Genomic DNA, 17,740 nt, shown 5'->3' with positions numbered 1-17,740 from the left:
GACACTGGAATAGGAAACACAGCTATAAAATGATCCAGGAATTATCTTACAGAGTGTACACAATGTGTTTTTACAGATGGGTTTAAATCATACTTTTTAGGGATTTTCCAAAGGGTGTCCCCTAAGATTTGATTTCAGCTCCTATTTTATTTTCTGTATTTATAAATAACATCGGGAAGGACTCACAAACTGTTAAATTGCACCTCTATGCGGATGACACCGTGGCATATTCAGTTGCCACGGTGTCGTCACTGAGCCAAACCATTAATGAGTGTCACATAGCATTTTAAAAACTTCATGTCTCACTACATGGGCTAAAGTCAGTTCTTAATGCTAAGAACACCAAATTCATAACTTTTTCTAGGCCTCATTCCTAATCCGCAGGTAACACTCTAAATGGGGACTCAATTGCGAAAGTGTCATCATATAAGTATTTAGGTATTTGGTTGGATGACAAGCTTTCTTTTAAATTGGATGATGAAAATCTTGTGAAGAAGCTGCAACAAAGGATAAGGTGGTATTTTTGAAATAAGACTTGTGTTAACAGGTTAGCCAGGAAAAACTTGTGCAGGCTACTTTTTTAAATGTTTTGGACTATAGTGATTACATAATGCTGCATCTTCTACACTCCATCTTTTAGATTCTGTGTACCACAGTGCTCTATGGTCTATAACAAACTCCAGTGCTCATGTTTTACTCTTTATGATTTGGTAAACTGACGATCAGCAAATCTACGCAGACAATTTCAAATGTAAATTTTTGTGTACAAGTCCATGCTGGGAAAACTCCTAACATATATGTGTAATCTTCTGATGCACACCTCCAGCAGTCTTCAGCTTCCCTCCACCAGGTGGCTTCCTTACCGGGTTCCAAGGGCTTGCACTGAGTTGGGGAAGAATGGTTTCTCGTGCTTTGCTCTGGGGACATGGAGTAATCTGCAGAGTATACTACAATTTAATAAACTTTAACGCCACATTCAAAGTCCATGTAACTGAGAAAAGCAACTGCCCTTTTTCAGCTAGATTTAGTCTCTTCCTTGTATGTGTTTGATGTTTGCATTACCTGTCTGTTGTGTTTTATTTGATTTAAACTGTAACTGGTGTGCTGTCTTGGCTGGGTGTCCCTCGGAAAAAAGATTTCATCCTCAAAGGACTTCCTGGTTAAATAAAGTTTGAATAAAAGAGACATCAAAGAGCTTGGGAGGAAGGTTTAATTGTTTCCAAATTACAATAACCATGCTGAGCAAAAACAGGCTGTCCTCATTCTAATACATCTTTGACACAAAAGTAAAACACTGTGCTGTCAAATATTTCTTTTACCAAGAAGGTCCAAGTCAAAAGATAAGAACCGCTTTATTGATTTTTCCAGCTTTAAACAATGTGGACAGTTTTCAACATCAACATGTCTACATTAGATTTAATTCGATTAGATTAGATGAAGCTTTAATGATCCTTGTGGGGAAACTGGGTCATTGCAGTGTAATATGATATAGATAGGAATAGAACAAATACAGTGTATTGAGGGAAACACAGAAAAACACACTGAAAGGACAGACCGAGGATAATACAATAAACGAGAGCTGCTGCGACAGGCAGCCGGTAGCTTGGCACCATCTTGAAATTTAACATAGCTAATAACACATTTACAGTTACAACATTTAGCTGATGCTCCTATTTAGAACAGCTAACAATAACTGAAAAAGGGCAAAGTGCAACAACAAAGAAGAGAGGGATTTTTTTCCAATTTTGAAAGACTAGTGGCTTACAGAAATGCAGGTGGTGGAGGTCTAAGTGATGTAGAGTGGCTGTGCAGGTCATTAGAGAGGACTTAGAGGAACAGCCTTACAACATTAGGTGGTAGTTAGGCCAAAGACAAATATGTATTAAAGACTAAAGGACTACAAGAGTGCAGTTCCCTAATTGGCCAGCACCAAGGTTCTTTGTAACCCATTCACATCCCAGGTCATGAAATACTAATGCTTTTGTAACGCGTCTGATAACTACGGCGTCTGTGTGAGACACATCAGGCATTCTCGCTTTCAACACGTCAGTGTCACGTGGTTATGTTTAAGCACCCAAACTACTCGGTTAAGGTTAGGAAAAAGTTAGGTTTAGGCACCAACATGGTCTCACTGAACATGACAGGTGCTAAATTATCTTGCAGGAAATGAGAATCATGCACGCCTGCCATCCACCCCGAGCTCCTCCCAATGAGGACGTTTGTGCTCTTTATATTACGTCACGTCAACAGAGTTCCTCACATTCACCCCCGCGTTTCATCTTGATGCCAAAATGTGCCTTTAGCTTCAAAGGGTGCTTTTGGCATCATGTCAGATGCAGAAGGGGCGTGACATGCATGAGTTTCTGATGACCCAGGGGTGAGAACAGGTTGTTGTTTGGATAGAGAAGCTTGTCGGTAAGCAACTGGCATACATGGCACCATAACTGCTAGGTGACGTACATACCAGGCAAATGAGTAGCTGTGAAATGTCACCCTGTGTCACCAAGCCAATGATTATACTACTTGAATCTGAAATGAAATGCCCTAGAGCAAGTGTCTTCTCAGTTGTATGCCAGATATTAGAATAGACAGAGGTGACTAATACCCTTGCTGGGCTGGTTTGGGCCAAACTAATCCTGTGTGTCTAATGTATTAGCTCCAGCCACAGCTTTAAATGTGTCATGTAGTTAACACGCAGGGCGATGATACTGAAATTTGAAACCGAGGCTCATCTCCAGATACATCATGAAGGAAATACCTGGATATCAACTTTAAGAAGATGCTTTTCAGTGCCTTTTCAGTAAATTTGGAGAGACAAACTTGTTGTCAATCATCTCATTATGGTGATTATCGTTATTAAGGCAAGCCTTACATGAAAAATTACATTAAATGGCAGCTTTCAACCAGATGCATTTTCTCCACTTTCCATGCTGAAATGGATTTTTCAATAGGTAAAATTGCAATTTTTTATTTTTTTTTTAATCAATTTTTTTTTTTGCACAACACTCTTGTGTGCATGCTTGAAATGGAATGTATATTGGATACCACAGCACAAATGACAGGTGGTCTCCATTTGTCTATATGAGGCACATAAAATTACATTAGTGTACAAATACTGTAACTTGCCTTGAGGCTGCAGGGAAACTGAGGACCTGGGAGCAGAGAAAGGTTGACTGTGTCATTCCTGTTGAACTAGTGAATTTGAGGGTAAGAGGATCACTGTAAAAGGTCTGCAGCAAAATTAAGTGAAATTAAGACTCCGGACAACATTAGATCTTGTACTTGCATATTAGAAGTGGGCGCAACATCGATACTCTTCATCCAGTACTTTAATGATCAAAGACACAGGCAGCTGCTCTATGTGGCAATTCTTGTATTCTTGTCAAGTTAATGGCAGTTACACCCTCTTTTGCTCATAGAAATGGTGACACCTTACAAAACGTGACTTGACAACTGATATAGTGGCCCTTTTCGACTGCCAAGAATAACCTGGAAGTTTCCATAAGTTGGGACTTACCAGAACCTGTGAAATTCAGGGACTGCCTTTTGTCTCCTTTTCCACTGCGTGAAGGGTAGGAGGTGCCTCACAAAAAAATCTTTATCTTTTTGTTGTCTTACTTCGCTGTTTGGCTGTGCACTGGATGCCCAGCTCTCCCAAACACTGAATATTTTTAAAAGCACTTTTTGATTTCTAACAACTGAGTTGAGCTCCCGCCAAACATTGTAAAACCTCAATTAAAAGCCGACTCAAAAGTTGAATCAAATCAAAACAGTTGTGAGGCGATTTAACCCATTTTAACACCATGCTTTTTAACATAATATATGAGCATCGGATGCTTTTTAGACATAAGCATTTATCACCCTGGTTCCTGGAATTCAGGTTTTAATATCACCTTCTGAGCAGGGCCAAAATCAGGTTGCAGGAACTCACTTGTAAGTGTATCATAAACAGTGGAAATGATTCCAGAGCCCCATGAAAAAGTCTTCACAGCACGGAAAGCCTTGCTGAGTTCTTATGGTCAAAAAGGGCCATAATTTACATCCTATCAGGTCAATGTCCATCTTAAGATTTAAAGATACTCTATGGAAAAAAATACTTTTCTACTTGAAATGAACTAACGCCTTCCTTCATCCATCTACAATTTTCAGTCAGTCTATACAAATACAAATAGCATCTACTTCCAAAGTCTGTTTAACAAATTTTTCTTATTCAACATTTCATACAAAAATAGCAAGAACAAGATATACACATCAGCTGGTTTTGTGCATAAAATACTGCTGATTTGCCTCAGGTGCACACGACAATGAGGAAGTGTCTTCTTAACTGTTCATGTAACTTCCAGGGAAGCTTTGACTGCTCATAAAGACAGGGTCCATGGAGGCCACTTTGGCAGCAATAAAAGAATGTATACAGTGGAGAACAGCTGTCAGATTAGCAAACTCCAATTCCTGCAAAACAAAAGTCGGGGACATATAGATGGGTTAACTTTTACACAGTTGTTTGTACTATGAATAACTTGATATATCATTCAAAACTGAATTCCAGGTGGTCCTTTTTATTTACTAGACATATTGGTGTAAAAAGTTCCACATTTGTCCCAAATTTTCCCCAAAATGTCTGGTTAGCAAAGTGAGAATTACTCATGGAAACCAAGGAAAAAAAACAAAACAAAAAAAAACAAAAATAACTCAAGCTAAAATTCAGCAGGTCAAGTTATTTCTTTAATTTTGGAAAAAAAACCCACACTTTTTTACCTTCATTTCTATTTGCTTGTTTTCAGCATTCTTGAAAAGCAGCTTTACCCTGGTTTTCCCATCGTCGGAGGAGCCTTTCAGCTGAGAGAACTTATATCTCCACAGTATGCTCTGCGAGGGGTGGAGGGGAAAACAAAGCACAGGGATTTCAGTGATGAGCACAGAATTTAAATGATCGCCTCCTGCAACAGCGAGCACTGTTGGATCAAGAAATGCCATTTTAAATGTATATTACTCGGTGATATTTTGAGGAAAGGCAGCATTCATCCTAAATGAACATCACCAGTGTTTTTGAAATACGAGTACTGTATCATTCGTGCAGCGATGTGAGCGTCCTACAGTTTATCCATTGTTGAGAGACACTTTGTGCTTATCTGTCATTGCACAAGGCTGCCAAATGTCTGAAAATGTACAGAATCTCCTCTAAATCCCATAAATACTACTCAGATGAATTAATAGTCACTGTATCTGAAATTCGCTTTACCAGCAGTAAGATTTCAAGTACTGCTATAGTATTTCAATGCTTTTGGGTGATTTTCATGGATTTGTGAGATGTTCAAACTACATGGTCAAATACAATGGAACTTTAAGGAAGCTATGAATAAGCACAAAATAGTTATTTAACATAAGACATCAATAAAGGAAAAATTAAATGTCAAGCAGTCATCTAAGGTTCGACTGAGGCAAGAGCATAACAGAATTCCAACGTCAAAAACAATGTATTTCTTCTTTAAAGTGTAAACCCAAGATCAATTTACCTTTGAAGAGCCCTCCGAGCAAGTGAACCCCGATTCGAAATCTATGGTGAAACACAGTACATTCCCCTGGCTGCTGCACATGTAGGTTTTGGACTGGAGGGAGAGAATTTATATCAATACACATGAATATTGACTTCACTATATATTGTACAAACATGACCTGGGAGCAGCTCTCTAGGTGAACATCTCCTATAACCACAGAACCATACTATAGTTTGTCTTTGTCCATGGCTGTACTCTATATACAGGTAAATAATACAAATATGTGCATTTGTGAGAGCAAAGAAAGCAGTGGATGTATCAATCAGTTGCTTCACATCTGTAACACATCTCAATCTTGGCCGTTGTAAAAATACACCATCGGCTATAGAGTCTCTTAATTTACCCAAATGAACTTCTCTGTCCAAAGAAAGTAATGAATCAGAACTGGTGAAACCCAAACTGTCTCCTAAAGAGCAGTGAGTGAGCGCTCTGTCCAGAGAAAGCCGATCACCGACATGAGATGTTTTTCTTCCTTTGCTGTAACACAGACTGGCTGGGCTGGTAAACGTTGAGCATGCTGGGTGAAGTCAAATTGCAGGATTTCAGGTTTTTGAAGTTAAAGCATTTACCTCTTCCTGTTTGGAGCAAGCATGCACAGTGCAGATGCAGATGTAATATAGTGTCATTTATAAAGCCTCATTTAGGAAAGGAGGAGAAATAACTGCAGACCTAGAGCCTGCTAAGCTGGCCAGGACTTAATACAAATTTGAGTGTCAAACTACTTGATCATTTCTTTTTCCTTTAACTCTCATTTATAGAGATGGACATCCATCGTGTCATCCATGGTCATTTATTTTAAAGGGACGGTAAACTAAAACATAAAATTGTTTTTTACTGTCATCATGGGGTGTAAAACACATCATGAATCTGTGAGAATTTGGTGTGACCAGGAAATGCATGTACGTAGCTGTGGAGCTTTAGCTGGCGACTTTCTTATCAACTCTACTAACGTAAGCCTCCAAAGTCTTCAGCAAGTGACCTCAACAGCAATGTCAGCTGGGAAAACAATAGCAAAATAGCAGTTCAGCTCTCTTAATTAATTAGTAGTTTATTACTGTGAGTATTAGTAATTAATTAGTTATCCACTAGTCATTATTACCACAGCTCCTCATTTTGCATGGCTATTCTATGCACTATAACATGTTAATTAGATATTTTTTCCTCAGTACATTTGTAATTAATACTTGTGGTTAGTAAGTAAGTAGTTACACCTGGATTAAACCTTTGATATCATTTGCTCAGTGTGGGGCTTGTAAGTAACTAACTGCACAAGAATAGTTACTCTCTCCTGTGCTAAGACTGAATTGCCTATATTCATGTCTAATGTAACACACAAGTATACATGTTAATCATATCCAATTAACTACAATTAGTCACTGCTACTCAAAATTTGGTCCCCATTGAAAAGTTCCAACCTAATCCTGACACAATTAAACATCTGGTATGAGGCAAATTTATTTACTTTGTTTAAGCTGTGAACCCCATTTGAGGTGATTTTTCCCAGCAGACCCTGATGCGAAGAGATACTTCGCTTTGTGTTAAGTATTAAATTGTGTTGATGTCATACTTGAACACTGGCAAATGGATTCATAGTGATGAGAAAAAATAATGTTTAAATAATCAGCCATACATTTTTGTACCTTTTACTTGTGAATTAAATTACAGTGCAATTCAAACATTTGTCATTTTGCCAAGGACTCCCTGGAGCTCTTAACAGATTGTGAGTCCAACTATCTTCGAGTCAGGCCTGGAGGATCTGATGACAGCATGAGCAAAATCTGATTTTTGCACCCAGGCGTGTGCAGCTGGCAAAAGCCACATTGTGTAAAGCCTCCAAATAATGTCAGACAGATAGAGGAAATCATTTTTGCAAGTCATGAATCTTAAACATTCATTCTGCTGGTGCTACACAGACAAGCATGTGTCTCTCAGTGCTTTTCACAGGCCTTTGTAAGCATGTGTGTGTGCGCATTCTTGCCTCTGTGGAGCAATAATGTGGCTTCACATGCCACTGTGCTGAAGCCATGTCTTCAGTGCTTCTTCAGGAAGCCCACTCAAATGGAATACCAAGACGTCTAACAGTTCTGATGTTATAGCTTTTTTTTGACACACTATGACAGGATTTTCAGGTGTTGCTGTTTTTTTTTTTTTATTATTTCACTTGAGATTGGAGCGGAGGCACGCTGATTTTAATTATAGAGTACAGTGTGCAGGGAATACAGCATGGGACTCAACAGTCCTTTTACTGAAAGTGCTTTCTGCTCACAGACCTCAGCCCCCTCTCGTCTGAAATTCAGCTGTGAGGAGGATAAAACCAGTGGCAGGCCAGCCTTTAAGTTCTACCTGTCACCTCATGTAAGACTTTGTTGTGACACGGTGAGTACAGACTACACTTCACTAATTGGGAGGGATTTCTCAGAGGGAATTAGCAAAGCAGTGCAATATGCTTTTTTTTTTTCTTTTTTTTTTCCTTTCAGAAAATCTCCTTAGCTAAATCTGAGGGAGGTAAGGCCATGGGTGAAGAATATAACAAAACAGAGGACAGGTGTGGGAGAAGCTATTTGTTTCTTACAATTATGTGCAATGTTGCATTGCACTGGCCCTTTCATAATTTGGGTCCTGAAAATGAGAGGATGATTACAGATAAGAGACAGGTAAGGTAGGAATTTGTAGAAGAAGAAGAAGAAGATCCTGCACACTATCAACTCCATTCATACAACTTTACTCAAAAATCAGTAACATTTTACATTAAAACTCTGCTGTCTAATGTTAATTAATGCATTGATGAACATGAACAAAAACATTAAACATAAGTTAATATAAATTTCACATGAAGAAATGCATTATTTAATGTCATATATGTTCATTAATAATGTTAATCATGAGCTTAGTAATGATTTAAGCCTCAGCGATGACATTACCAAAATGTTTTAAGAAAGAGCTTATAATTCACAAATCTACTACAGGGACCTTCCCAACAAAATTTTGATGCTGATTCGATTGATTTTTGTACAGCAGTGATGGAGAGAACTAATCATATTCAAATCAGACATTCAAGTTTGGCATATTTGCTGAAAATTTAAAATAGCATTGGTAGAAATTTCCAACGGTATACTGAAGATTTAAAATGTTTTCTTGTTACCCAGTTGTGACAACATTTAATATGACCAGATGATATTAAAATACTCTCAAAAAGATCTGTGCTAAAGATACTTTTCCAGCTAAGTGTAGGTTTGGTTAGTCACCTGCTTTGACCGTTATCACACCACTGAACGGACGTTATCAGTCGACAGGTCTGGGTTGGTGGGTCCCTGCTGCACCTTCTGGTGGGTCAGAAGACTAACCCTAACCCTGTTATCTCTTCCCACTCTTAATTACTCAAACGTCAGCTGTAGCCACTTTCATTAGCTTAGCTTTCATTTGCTACTTGGTTAAGGTTAGGAAAGGTTCTTTGTTAAGGTTGGGAAATGGTTTTTCATCAGGGTTAAGTTTATTCAATGGTGTGATAACAATCAAATTGGGTGGGTTAGTAACATGCCAGATGTCAAACAATTTATGTTCATACATCTGTTACTTTTTTTGTGAGGGGATGATGTGACAAATGACAGGCCACATTCAAATGGAGGATATCATGAGCACAAGGGATGCAACTCTGCCAGCTGAATCATCAGGATGTGCTCAGGGCATAACATTTTACAACTCTGATCATCAAACTTTTCCTGATGATCAGGGAAACATGATGCAACATCACCTCTTGTCATGTGCTAATAGACCCTATCAGTGTTTAGTTGGATTTCATCATCTCACTTCATGGAGATAAACAGAAATTGAGAGGAAAGGTGCAGGTTGGACAAATATTCCCATTACACCCCCTACTTCCATCCCCATCCGTGATGTTTATTTAATACCCACATCCACTCAATTTGAAGGTTAGCCCAAGTTCGACTGTGCTGAGTGCTCCTCAGAAGCCACAGGAGGCTTGCCTAATTGGCTGGAGAACAGAGAATCACAAGCTAATTGAAATCCTTCATCACTCCCATTGGTTTCCCAAAGGACGGTGTCCCAGGTTTGCATCATTAAAGACAGAAAAATGCAAAAAATCACTTTATGCGGTTTGCTTTTTTAGTGATGAGGGGAAAAAGTGTCCACGCAGCCCTGATTTAAGTGCAGACTCACTCATGGAAAACAAGGACTCATAAAACGCAAAGCTGCTGATCTGTCATCTTTCTGCCTCATCACGTTTGCCTCTTGTCTTTTTTCTTTTGTTATGTCATCATAATTGTCCATGTTTCGGTCCATGGTATTGTTTTGTCCTGGCACCTAGTGCACGCTCAGCTGTCTGTCTTTGATTTAGCCCAGTTAAATCCTAGTACGTTTTGGGGGTGGGGAGAATGATGGGTTTGGACTACGATGTTGTTCCATCATGTAGCCTCCTCTCTCATGCTTGTTTGCACACTGTATTCAATCATTTTTTGTAATTTATTGTCAATTAGTTACATTTATGGAGGTTTTCTTCTTTGTTAAGTCCTTTAAGATTTGCCTTAGTGGTGAGGGGATGCTGAAATAAACCTGCCTTGACTGGGTGCACGTCCGTAACATATAAAAAAAATACTGACACAGGTAACAAAGTGTGTGTGTGTCTGTGTGTGTGTGCATACTGTACGTGTACATATCCATGCATATCCAATTGTGTGCACTACACAATCAATGAAAGACCCAGTATTTGTGCACATATTTGATCACTGCTGCATGCTGCAAACAGTTCTCAATCCTCAGGATGTGAAGCAGATGAGACTTACACTGAAAACCATCTTCTTGTGATGCCGTACTGCAGCTCTTATATTTTTGGTCAGAAAACAATGAATAACAATAAATAAGAATAATAATTTAGATATGTTTTCCCCATCACATAAACTGACCATTATATCTGCAGGGATATGATCTGGACTGCTGATCAGTGCCAAAGACTCATTACAAATTATAACTGCGTGGCCAGGTGATGAAATTTCTGGCTTTTAAGGCTCATATTTCAGCCTGCACTCTTCACCCAAGAGACTCCCAATCCACACAGTCCCACCTGTTCACATTTCTGATGCTACCAGCAACTAAAATTGCAAGAAATTTCAGCTGAAAAAGCTTAAAAGCCTTGTTCTCAAGCTTAGTAAATAAAAGCACTAGGATAATTACAGCATTTAACATCCTAATATATTATCTCTTCACAAGTGTTAGTTTTGCTGACTAAAACTATTCATCAATGACACTTTTTCCAGGATGAAAATGAGATGAATACTAAACAAAAAGGAAACTTTGCTGACAAGCTGCAGCTTTGATGAAATATCATCAACAAATTAAAAACCAAGAAACACACAAAAGAAATCAGAGCTCTTGACTAGTTTGGAAGGGAGAAGATATATAGGAAGACTTTACTTTTGCAGAGTACTTTTATACTTTATGGTGTAAAAACAAAAGCTAGATACAAAAGAAGCTCTGCCTTCAATACAATTCAGCACCACCAGATGATCAAGAAGCTCCTTCACCTCAACATCCCTCTGCTTCTCATCCACTGGGTCCACAGCTTCCTCAGCAGCAGGCAAAACAGAACAGGTGAACAGTTTTAAATACCTTGGACTCACTTTAGACAATAAACTCAGCTTTGATCAACACATCACTGACATCCATAAATGATACCAATGATACAAGAGGCTCCATGTCATCCGCAAGCTCAGAGAACTTTCTATTGCCCCCCGCCTCCTGTTGTGACTCTACAAAAGCATCACCGAACCCATCTTGCTGTACTGTTCCCTTTGCCTCTACACCATGCTGACCATCTCCAACAAGAACCACCTCAACACAATCACACATGCTGCCTCCAAAATCATCCACTCCCCCACACTCAATATCTCTGACATGAATGACAGAGCCACCACAATAGTCAATGACCTCGATCAACCCAAACTTCACACTCCTGCTGTCAGGCCGTAGATACAGGACTCTGAAATGGAGAAGAGCCTGCTTTGGCAGAAGTTTAGCAGCACTAAACAAACTGCCTCGCTAATCAAGTATAGACCCAGTGCTGGATCTCTGCTTTGCTGTGAAGTTGATTTTGTCAGTTACAGGCCACCGCCAGTGCGCCAGGGCAACCCTCTCTCCCAAAAATGCTGTTCCCATACAACTAAACTGCACTTCTTAATTACATTTAGGGGTGAATGGATTTTGTTGTGGATTACATTTGTTCCTGACATAGTTTACTTTAGCCACCAAAACTACTTGGTTAAGGTTAGTAAAAGGTTAGGTTTAGGTGTAAAAACCACTTGAATGTAACATGACGGAATGCTTGCGAAAGACAAACACCACTATCATTGGACGATCGCTGGACCCTTGTTTGTTTGTCGGCTGTTTTTTGGAAACTAAGGGATTACAAATGTTCTTGCGATATGTTGCAAACAAACATAATCCATGAAAAAATACATAACTGAGAATGCTGTTTAGCTGTATGAGAACGTAATTTTTAGGAGACAGGGCTTGTTGGTGCTGTTGCTGCAATTCCTACAGTCACCAGTAGAGGTCATATGTTAATTAATGTCCCTTTAAAACGGCAAGCTATTAATTCAAATGAGCTGTTTTTGCATTAGACTGTTGAAATGATTCAGACTTTAACAACTTTCATCTGATAGACAGGTTGGTTTCATTTATTGAATGTGGTCATTCACTGTCTCATTTTTTCTCCCTTAGGAAACTTTATTACACACTCAGCTGTAACCCCAGGTTACACATTATATTTTTACTATTCTCTGCTCCTGGTTTAATGGATTCAAACCAACTTTCACAGGAATACCTATTGAAGTTTACTTTACAGGCCTTTAAAAGCAGCATGGCGTATCTGTGTGGGAGCAAACCCCCTGGCAAAAGCAACTCTTTTTTTTGAAGAGCGTAAAGCAAAACTACAACACATTTCTCAATATGTGGGTCCTTTGATAACTTCTGCCTGAATTGCTCTTGATCAGTTACAATAGATTGTGTATATATATATATATATATATATATCCTGTAGTAAAAATGTTTTCACCTGGAATTGGGTTTTAATCTTTACTGCAAACTAATCATGTCAAGGAGACAAATCAGCCCATTATATCATGGATCAAGCCACAGTCCAGTACATCAAAATACTTTTGACAGTTAAGCTGCAGGGCACAAGCAAAATAATCTGAACACAGGCCTGCTCATAATGAAGGCTCCTCGTGGCTCTGTGGTTGTGCAGAGCATTTTTATAGATATTTTTCTGCCTTAACAAATTGCATGTAAACAGAATTGTGTACAAATGGCTCACTCATCATGATTTGCAAAATGAAACCCAGTTCTGTAAATCCCAAAATGAGTTTGCAACCCGGGTTTTGCAAGTGCAAGCTTTGTGTTCCGACAACAAATCATCATTAACATCTTTAAATTGACACACAGATTATGTTGTACAGCCTTTGAAATGACTGTGTTTCTGAGTTCTGGCAGTAATCTCTCCGACAGAAGACAGACTTATTATGGCTCTTCTACGCAACAATATTTTGCAAGAAATATTCAGCTCAAATGTGTTGCATGCTTGTTCTGCCAGCAGTTTTGGTGTGCTTTGATCCACTATCCTCAGCCTCTTACACTAAATATTTGCTTGCATAGTTTTCAGAGCCTACATTAGACTGTCACAGGCAAATGACTACAAATAGGTGCCATATTTAAATAAGAGCTGGGCTCTTGTGTGCTCACTGGTTGGCTGATTCATGTAATTCTTTTCACCATGTGCACTCTTTTGAGCAACAGCAGCATATACAGTTGAAGAGGAGCACAACCCAGAGCGTTACATAAAGGAAATACAGTGTGCTTTTACACACCAGGCCAAACGAACATTAACAAAATAGATGACCTGTTAACAGGAAGTAGCTTGGTGGTTTTAGTACTCTAATGACTACAACGCATTTTATAGTCAAACATAAGTCAAAAACAATGTAAAATGCAAATGTAAATATTTGAAAATGAAATGAGAAATTGTTTTGAATGATGTAAAACAACGCTTTGCACACATTGTTTGAGTTTCACATTAAATGTGCTTTTCAGCCAGCTGCTTTCCAAAGTGGTGGAACTATCTTCTACCACATCAGTGCCACTGTATCACCCCGTAGGCTGAATATGAGACGAGTGCCACTGCACGGCGCTACAGCAGTGCTACGACTGGAAATAGTGCTGTCATTTTGGAAACCAGCCAGCTGATCGTGAAAGTGAAACTTAAACAAATGTGTGTTGTTGTGTATCCCTCAAAATAATTTTTCAGCTTTGTGTTGTCACTCAAGGTCATGTTGTTTTTTGATCTCTATCTACATCATTTATATTGGAGAGGTATGCTCCCTGTCAAGCTCTTTGTCCTCACGACAGGGAACAAGTTCTTGGACCGATCTTGGTGGATGGGTTACACTCGCTTTAAGTCAACGCATGAATTAAATATTTTTTTAGGTGATTGTCTTACAACAACACTGTGCTACTATAGCATTTTGGTATTAGTTATTGGTGTCAGCATAGTTACGCTCCCTCAAATCGTGCATCCTCCACCCCTCCATCTAAACACATGCATGTTGAATGCACCAGCTTACTTGTTAACAGCAATAATAAGTTTAAAGAATTCAGTACCATTTGGGTAACGGTGTGTACAGTGCTACAGCCTGCACAGAGAAAACCTCAAAATGAATGATGGTGAGTAACATCATTAGGAGGCTAGGCTGACAGGGGAAAAAATAACTTTATTTCCATTGTTATTCTTCCTTTCTGTCCCATTTACATTTTCACTGTCTGCTCCCTTAAGGTTTTACATTGTACTACAGCCTTCTTTGGTCTGCTAATGTTTCTATTCTACTTTTTGAGAAAATGAATTGATCAATCCATTTCCTACAAACTGCACTGTAGTTCACTCCAACTGAATGGAGCCTAGAAGTGAAATGCAGTAACAATGAAATATAGAAAAGGAAATTAGGCAAGGCTTCATAAATTAATAAATACTGTTGTTGATTCTGCCTCTCAGACAGTGAGCTAACTTTTTCATAGAAGGAGAAAATGGTGTGTACCATAGCTATCGTTTGTTATAAACCTTTTTTGATTGATTGATTTTTAAAAATGCATTCATCAGACGAATAGACAGCAAAATAGCCATTATGGGGAGTCATTACGTCTTATTAAAATATTTTTAACAAGTGAAAAAACTTGGATGAGATGTAGGGCTCTAGTTTCGCAGACCAGGCGAGGCGGGGGCGTAGCGCAGATGCGCTTCGCCAACTGGGTGTGGCCAGGCGGATTTTCCAAGTTTGGCACGCCGTTCTCGGTGGCGCAAGTACTCCGCCGTCCCTCCTACCGGCGGAGGGGAGGAGAGAAGGCGTGGAGTGGGTTTGACACAGCCGATTCACATGTAACCAATCAAATGAGCCCCTGTCCTCGCCTTTAAAATGCGCTGCGTGAAGGCGTAATGAAAGTTTACACAGCTGACATGGAGGTCTATTGCCGCAGGCGGAGCGGAGCTCAGGAGACAGGCGCGGAGCGGAGACCGGCGAGCAGTGCGGACACGTCACCAAAACCTCACAGGCAGGCTTCCGGAATGTCAGGCACATGAACAATGCAATAAATACCGAAAAAAACACTATTCAATGCTACGATCACAATCAGCACATACATATATCTCCATATCAACTGTCCCGTCACAGCTGATGTCAGATCAAAGGAGAGTGGCACCGTTTGTGCTGATTGTGAGGTTTTGGTGATGTGCGCCAGCCAGCCAAACTTCCACTGCACCAGTTCCGCTCCGCCTTGCGCTGAAAGTAGACGTGGTTTCAGATGGCGAGCTTTTGGCGCACCTCGGCGAAGCCTTTTGGCACAAAACTGTCACTGCGCCAAGCCGAATCTGTCGGCACCTCCCCCCGCTGCGCCGCCACTCCCATCTCGGCGAACCTCCGCCTGCGAAACTTGGACACTGTCCGCCTCTGCCGTTTCGCCGGTCGAAACTAGCTCTGCGCGGGGTTCGCCTCACTGCGCCACCCCGCGCTGCGCCGGGAAACTAGAGCCCATAGCGTCTTGTTTCGAATGTAGCATTTAATTGAATCCAGAATAATGCAGACAGTTCACTAGTATCAGAAAAGGTTAAACTTTCTTGAAAAAAAGCTGATTAGCATTGGAAACAAGTGAAATTATCTCACCCCAGGGGCACTTATTTTATGACATTTAGGTTAGCACATGTGAATATGAAGAATCAGTGTCTTTCCTGATAAAATTTGCATGTAAAATGAAATCATTCAGTGAATGGCGTACTCTATCCCAGCATTTTCATTAGATTTATAACTCTGTTGCACTACAAAGTCCATCCTGCTGCCAAATACAAGAACAAATGAGATGAAGAAGAGCTGAATGAGCAGCTCACCTTTTCATTGTGGAAGAAACATATAAAAATACTTCACACACATTCTCTATATATAAGTATGTGCTTTGACTGTGTGATTAGTGCCTCAGTTCTGGCTTTTTCCAGCCGCTGCTAGAATTTCTGGAAGTCAGACATTTTGCTTCACTCTATCTGACAATTAACTTTTCATCTCTCACTGACTACAGACTAAGGTATAAGGGCCTAAACTTTGAAATTTATATATTTTTTTCTGTGCAGAATATACTTTTTCTATTGATACTGTGATATCACCAGGGCCAAAATTCTTTGTGGAAATATCAATACTGTCATTATATTTGAGGTTGTGAATCAATATTTTATCAGTGAGACATTACAAAATGCTTTGCATACTTCTTTCCATTACCTACCATTTGTTCAGGCAGACATTTTGACACTGATATTTTGCTCTATGTCCTCCTGAAGTATAAACTCCCTGGGTCAGAGGATCCCCAAGACGAGCAGGATTTTATTTCATCTCGCCTTGACTGCTGTAATGCCCTGTATACAGGCCCCAACCAAAAAGAAGTACAACGGCTCCAGTGTGTTCCCAGTGTTGCTGCAAGGCTTTTATCTAAGACTTAGAGATGAGACCCTATCTCCCCAACTCTACAGTCTCTTCACTGGTTGTCTGTCAGTTTTAGAATTGATTTCAAGATTTTACTAATTACTTTTCAGGCTCTGCATGGCCTGGCTCCACCTTATCTTACTAAAGTTTTAGCCCCATATGAGCCTGCATACAGCCTAACATTCTCAGGCAGGCACCTCCTGACTGTTCCTGCATCCAGGTTGAAGACTGAAGGTGTTTGCTGTCAGGGTTCCACAGCTCCAGAATGACTGCCTGAGAAACTCAGGCTGGCAGAGTCACTGCCTTATTTTAAACCCCTTCTTAAAACTCACTTTTACCGCAAGGCCTTTTATTAGAAATGCAGTTTCGATCTGAATCCGACACCTGGGCTTTGGGTGTCGGTTGATACTGAATACCGATCCGATAGAAGAGCTATATTTTCTTGATTATCATTATTATTATTGTTATAATAATACTAATTATTATTATTAATATTATCATCATCACCAGTAGTAGTAGTAGTAGTAATATTGCTGCTGTTGTTGGTATTATGTGCAAGGTTACATGAAACTGCAGTAAACCACACAAAATGTCTATACAAGAGTAAAATATACATAAATGCATTCAATTTGAAAGTATTTCAAAACAAGTTAATTAAGTAGGCCTCATGTACTAACAGGTGTAGGAGTACATTTTTCTATGGCAACTCCTTTAATGTTTTGAAAAACCTGAACAAATCAAGTTGTTCAGTAACGTCATTCTGATATCTGATCCATGAATTACATGGATCGGCACCAAAACCAGTATCAGTGCAGCCATACCTTAACCTTTAGTTTTATCTCCCCTTATTTATTTATTACTTTGACCTTATTTTATTCAGCTTTATAACTGTTTCAAAAATTATTATTATTATTTGCATTAGTAGCGGTAGTAGTAGTAGTACTTCTGCTGATTGTTCACTGTAGCAGTCCAGCACAGACTGACTACACTTACAGTACCACGTGAATGCACTTCAGTACCTGAAAGGACTGAAAACCAGCAGTGCTCTTCGAGTCTGAAACCCACAGAGAAAACAGTGAACACAGAAAGTACTGTTCATTCTCATAATGGGGAAACTACCTCTTCATCGCATGATACATTCTTTTATTGACTGGATTGTCTTCT

The 17,740-nt window shown here is 39.5% G+C and overlaps 1 protein-coding gene across 2 annotated transcripts in view; it reads right to left on the bottom strand.

Annotated features, from left to right (window-relative positions):
* Positions 1-1,333: 1,333 nt before the first annotated feature.
* The window catches only part of sntg2 (syntrophin, gamma 2), an 88,762-nt gene continuing 72,355 nt past the window's right edge, over positions 1,334-17,740 (bottom strand). For both annotated transcript variants that reach the window (XM_030045218.1, XM_030045219.1), the window contains exons 15-17: positions 5,514-5,606; positions 4,756-4,866; positions 1,334-4,449 (exon numbers count right to left, since the gene is read on the bottom strand). In XM_030045218.1, the coding sequence (XP_029901078.1) occupies positions 4,321-4,449; positions 4,756-4,866; positions 5,514-5,606 (333 nt within the window). In that variant the 3' untranslated portion in view covers positions 1,334-4,320. The remainder of the gene's footprint in view (positions 4,450-4,755; positions 4,867-5,513; positions 5,607-17,740) is intronic.

Source organism: Myripristis murdjan, chromosome 22 (genome assembly GCF_902150065.1).
Source record: "Myripristis murdjan chromosome 22, fMyrMur1.1, whole genome shotgun sequence".
Taxonomy (NCBI): Eukaryota; Metazoa; Chordata; class Actinopteri; order Holocentriformes; family Holocentridae; genus Myripristis; species Myripristis murdjan.
Note: the sequence above shows the minus strand (reverse complement) of the source record. Positions and strands in the feature narration are given on the sequence as shown.